General features: G+C 34.7%; 2 protein-coding genes across 2 annotated transcripts; both read left to right on the forward strand.

Moving 5' to 3' along the window:
- Positions 386-2,381, forward strand: LOC107647795 (rust resistance kinase Lr10-like). Its single transcript, XM_016351844.1, has 2 exons — positions 386-695; positions 1,369-2,381. Exons 1-2 carry the CDS (start codon positions 386-388, stop codon positions 2,379-2,381), a joined length of 1,323 nt encoding a protein of 440 aa, XP_016207330.1.
- On the forward strand, positions 2,457-3,560 carry LOC107647797 (rust resistance kinase Lr10-like; the record flags this gene model as incomplete). Its single annotated transcript, XM_021105742.1, has 1 exon — positions 2,457-3,560. A coding segment is annotated over one exon (1,104 nt), but the record flags the coding sequence as incomplete, so codon positions are not given.

Below are 4,366 nucleotides of genomic sequence, written 5' to 3' on the forward strand. Positions count from 1 at the left end.
GTATTTTAGTCATTTTATATAATAGGGGTATTGTAGTCATTTTTTATAAAAATAATATTAATTTAGACGGATTCAAAATTTGATTCACTATTTTTCGGTCAAATTAATTTGTCTGATATAATTTTAACAAAAATAACATAATTTAAGTAATTATATGTGTTAAATTTTAATTATTAAAAAATATCTTTAAAAAAAAGACGTTTTCTACGTTTTTATGGGAACATTCCTATATTTTTAATATTATCCAATAATTTTCAACTAAACAATTTTATGAGTTATTAGTTTTTATCTTTTTATACTCTTAATTTTTTATCATTTGGAACTCAGTTCACTTATAAAGCGAAGAAAACTTTGATTTCCCTGGCACCTTGCCACATTATTGACCATGCCAACATTCTTACTGCTACTGTTGCTGAATTTGAATCTGGATATCGCAATTTGCCATGACGATCCCGTTCCATGCCCCGTGCGTCTCTACTGTTCAGAAAACAAAACCAATATTCTTGAGCTACCTGGCTTTCCATCCTCAGTAAAACTCCACGTCAGTCGCATTAATTACGCATCAAAAACTTTACAAGTATATGATCCCGAACACTGTTTTCCAGAACTCTTTCTCAGACTCAATTATTCATCATTTTATCCTTTCCGATCCATCAAACAATATAGTTTTGATGATCCTCTAAAGCCAGCAAACTGTACTTTCTTTAATTGTTCTATAGGTGTATCAGTAAACTTATTATTCAGACCCTACTACGAAGAACAAAATCAGTTATCTTGCCCGATTTATATTGCTTTAGATGACGATTATATCATCGAGTCTAACTTTATATTCTGCACAAAACTGGCTCGTCATGTCTTGCCAATTTCCGTATGTAATATATGGTCTAGTCCATTATACTTTGTATGGTCGACAGAAACTTTCAAGAGTGGATGCTTTGTTGCTTGCAACGTATCCAACAAGGGCATTGAACACTATAAATCCATTCTTTTACCCCTTCCAGGTAACAAACCTAAACTTGTACTAAACATTATTATTTTGTCTTTTTTTTAGATTGACTTTCAAATAAATCTTTTTTTCCCTTATATGTTACAAGAAAAGTTACTCTAGTTTTATTGAATAGACAAATTTAAAAAAAGTGGATATTCCAAAAAATATTTATCATATATATATATTCCTATTTTATTTGTTAGTTTTATAAAAAAAATTTTAATTAGATAATTATATAATATAAATAAATAATATAGATTTTATATTATATTCAAATGCTTGGAACACCATTGGATAAAATTCCCAATTCCCAGGACTTGCAAAGTTTTGTCATCCCTATTAAAAATTTGAAAGTTCAATGTATTTATAATGGCATGCAGGTGCAGCTCTCCTTGTGTCAATACTGGTTGCCTTGTATTATATATATGGCTATTATAGAAACAAAGGGGAAGATCAAGAAAGAGTTAAAACTTTTTTGAAGGATTACGAGGCATTAAACCCGACAAGATTCTCTTATGCTGATATCAAGAGAATCACAAAGCAGTTTAAGGACAAATTAGGTGAAGGAGCTCATGGAGCCGTCTACAAAGGTAAATTGTCCAATCAAATTCTCGTTGCCGTGAAGATCCTCAACAGCACAGACGATGATGGAAAAGAGTTCATAAATGAAGTGGGAACTATGGCCAAAATCCACCATGTCAATGTGGTCCGCTTGCTTGGCTACTGCGCCGACGGATCTCACCGCGCTTTAGTTTATCACTTCTTCCCCAATGGTAATCTCCAGACCTTCATTGCTCCCTCCAGCAACAACGAAACCTTTCTCGGATGGAACAAGATGCATCAGATTGCTATCGGCATAGCCAAAGGGATTGAATATCTTCATCAAGGCTGTGATCAAAGAATTCTGCATTTTGATATTAATCCTTACAATGTCTTGTTAGATCAAAGTTTCACTCCTAAAATTTCAGATTTCGGTTTGGCTAAGTTATGCTCCAAGAATCGAAGTACTGTATCCATGACTGCAGCAAGGGGAACCTTAGGGTACATGGCGCCTGAAGTTTTCTCCAGAAACTTCGGGAATGTATCTTATAAATCCGATATCTACAGTTATGGGATGCTATTGCTTGAGATGGTTGGAGGGAGAAAGAATACAAACATGAGTCAGGAAACATTTCAAGTTCTGTATCCGAATTGGATACACAATTTGCTTGAAGGAGATGACACATATATTCCTATCGATGACGATGGAGATTTTAAAATTGCAAAGAAACTGGCAATAGTGGGACTATGGTGCATCCAGTGGCACCCGGTTCACCGTCCCTCCATGAAAAGTGTAGTTCAAATGCTTGAAGCAGAGGAAGACAATTTGAATGCTTGGAACACCATTGGATAAAATTCCCAATTCCCAGGACTTGCAAAGTTTTGTCATCCCTATTAAAAATTTGAAAGTTCAATGTATTTATAATGGCATGCAGGTGCAGCTCTCCTTGTGTCAATACTGGTTGCCTTGTATTATATATATGGCTATTATAGAAACAAAGGGGAAGATCAAGAAAGAGTTAAAACTTTTTTGAAGGATTACGAGGCATTAAACCCGACAAGATTCTCTTATGCTGATATCAAGAGAATCACAAAGCAGTTTAAGGACAAATTAGGTGAAGGAGCTCATGGAGCCGTCTACAAAGGTAAATTGTCCAATCAAATTCTCGTTGCCGTGAAGATCCTCAACAGCACAGACGATGATGGAAAAGAGTTCATAAATGAAGTGGGAACTATGGCCAAAATCCACCATGTCAATGTGGTCCGCTTGCTTGGCTACTGCGCCGACGGATCTCACCGCGCTTTAGTTTATCACTTCTTCCCCAATGGTAATCTCCAGACCTTCATTGCTCCCTCCAGCAACAACGAAACCTTTCTCGGATGGAACAAGATGCATCAGATTGCTATCGGCATAGCCAAAGGGATTGAATATCTTCATCAAGGCTGTGATCAAAGAATTCTGCATTTTGATATTAATCCTTACAATGTCTTGTTAGATCAAAGTTTCACTCCTAAAATTTCAGATTTCGGTTTGGCTAAGTTATGCTCCAAGAATCGAAGTACTGTATCCATGACTGCAGCAAGGGGAACCTTAGGGTACATGGCGCCTGAAGTTTTCTCCAGAAACTTCGGGAATGTATCTTATAAATCCGATATCTACAGTTATGGGATGCTATTGCTTGAGATGGTTGGAGGGAGAAAGAATACAAACATGAGTCAGGAAACATTTCAAGTTCTGTATCCGAATTGGATACACAATTTGCTTGAAGGAGATGACACATATATTCCTATCGATGACGATGGAGATTTTAAAATTGCAAAGAAACTGGCAATAGTGGGACTATGGTGCATCCAGTGGCACCCGGTTCACCGTCCCTCCATGAAAAGTGTAGTTCAAATGCTTGAAGCAGAGGAAGACAATTTGAAAGTGCCGCCGAATCCTTTTGAATCTGCAGCTGCAAGTAGTTCAAGTGCAATTATTCCAGTGAGATTCTTAAATGTGGAATTGGAAGTAATTCCAGAAACTGACTAGTTTAATTAAGAGTACCACTTGATGTATGTGTATCTGTCTATGTGATGTATTAAAAAACGTTGTTCTCTTGTACTTTCTCCTATTTAAAACATTGACTTGGCAAGTTAATCTGAGGCTGTTTAAAATTAAATATATACACGATTTTACTAAAATGTAATAAAGTTTGAATATTACATTTGTCTACCAAATTTTTTAGAAACAATCATGTTACTGGATACAAAACTATCAACTCAATTATTGGTATAAAATATATATTATAACAACAATGCTAGAGAACCAAGAGAAAATCAGCCAAAAATTAAGAGGGTGAATCCAAAATCTCTACGTGGATGGTGATTATGCTAACCATTAGGATGTTTCTTTTTTTTGTAAATTGGATGGTTTTGAATCTATTTTCTGATTTATCATGTTTTAGGCATTTAGAGAGGAAAGGAGGGTGAAGAGACGGAAGCTAATTGAATCAGTTTCTGTGATTCACGTTGTAATGATACTGAATGTATCTCCTCCTAATTTAAATGTGGTGAAATATTTAATAACCAATATTTTAAATTATAAATAAATAAAACTAATTACTATATTTATAATTAATTAAGTTGTTCCATTCTTGACTGATTTGGAGTTGGTTCCATATACTTTTCTATATTATAATATAAAATACATCTTATACATAAATATAAAACGACCGATTTAGGACGGAGTCGACTCAAATATTTAAACATGCTTCTAATATATCATATACATCAAACTCATGCAAATAATAACGCCACGAATTTCATCTTTTAACAATAAAGTCCGCATAATGTCAC

Source organism: Arachis ipaensis, chromosome B06 (genome assembly GCF_000816755.2).
Source record: "Arachis ipaensis cultivar K30076 chromosome B06, Araip1.1, whole genome shotgun sequence".
Classification (NCBI taxonomy): Eukaryota; Viridiplantae; Streptophyta; class Magnoliopsida; order Fabales; family Fabaceae; genus Arachis; species Arachis ipaensis.

Bases quoted from the DNA above. Each gene is read 5' to 3' on its own strand.
- LOC107647795 (XM_016351844.1), top strand. From the start codon at position 386: ATGCCAACATTCTTACTGCTACTGTTGCTGAATTTGAATCTGGATATC. The intron at 696-1,368 runs GTACTTTCTTTA...AATGGCATGCAG, and splicing joins TCCTCTAAAGCCAGCAAACT to GTGCAGCTCTCCTTGTGTCA.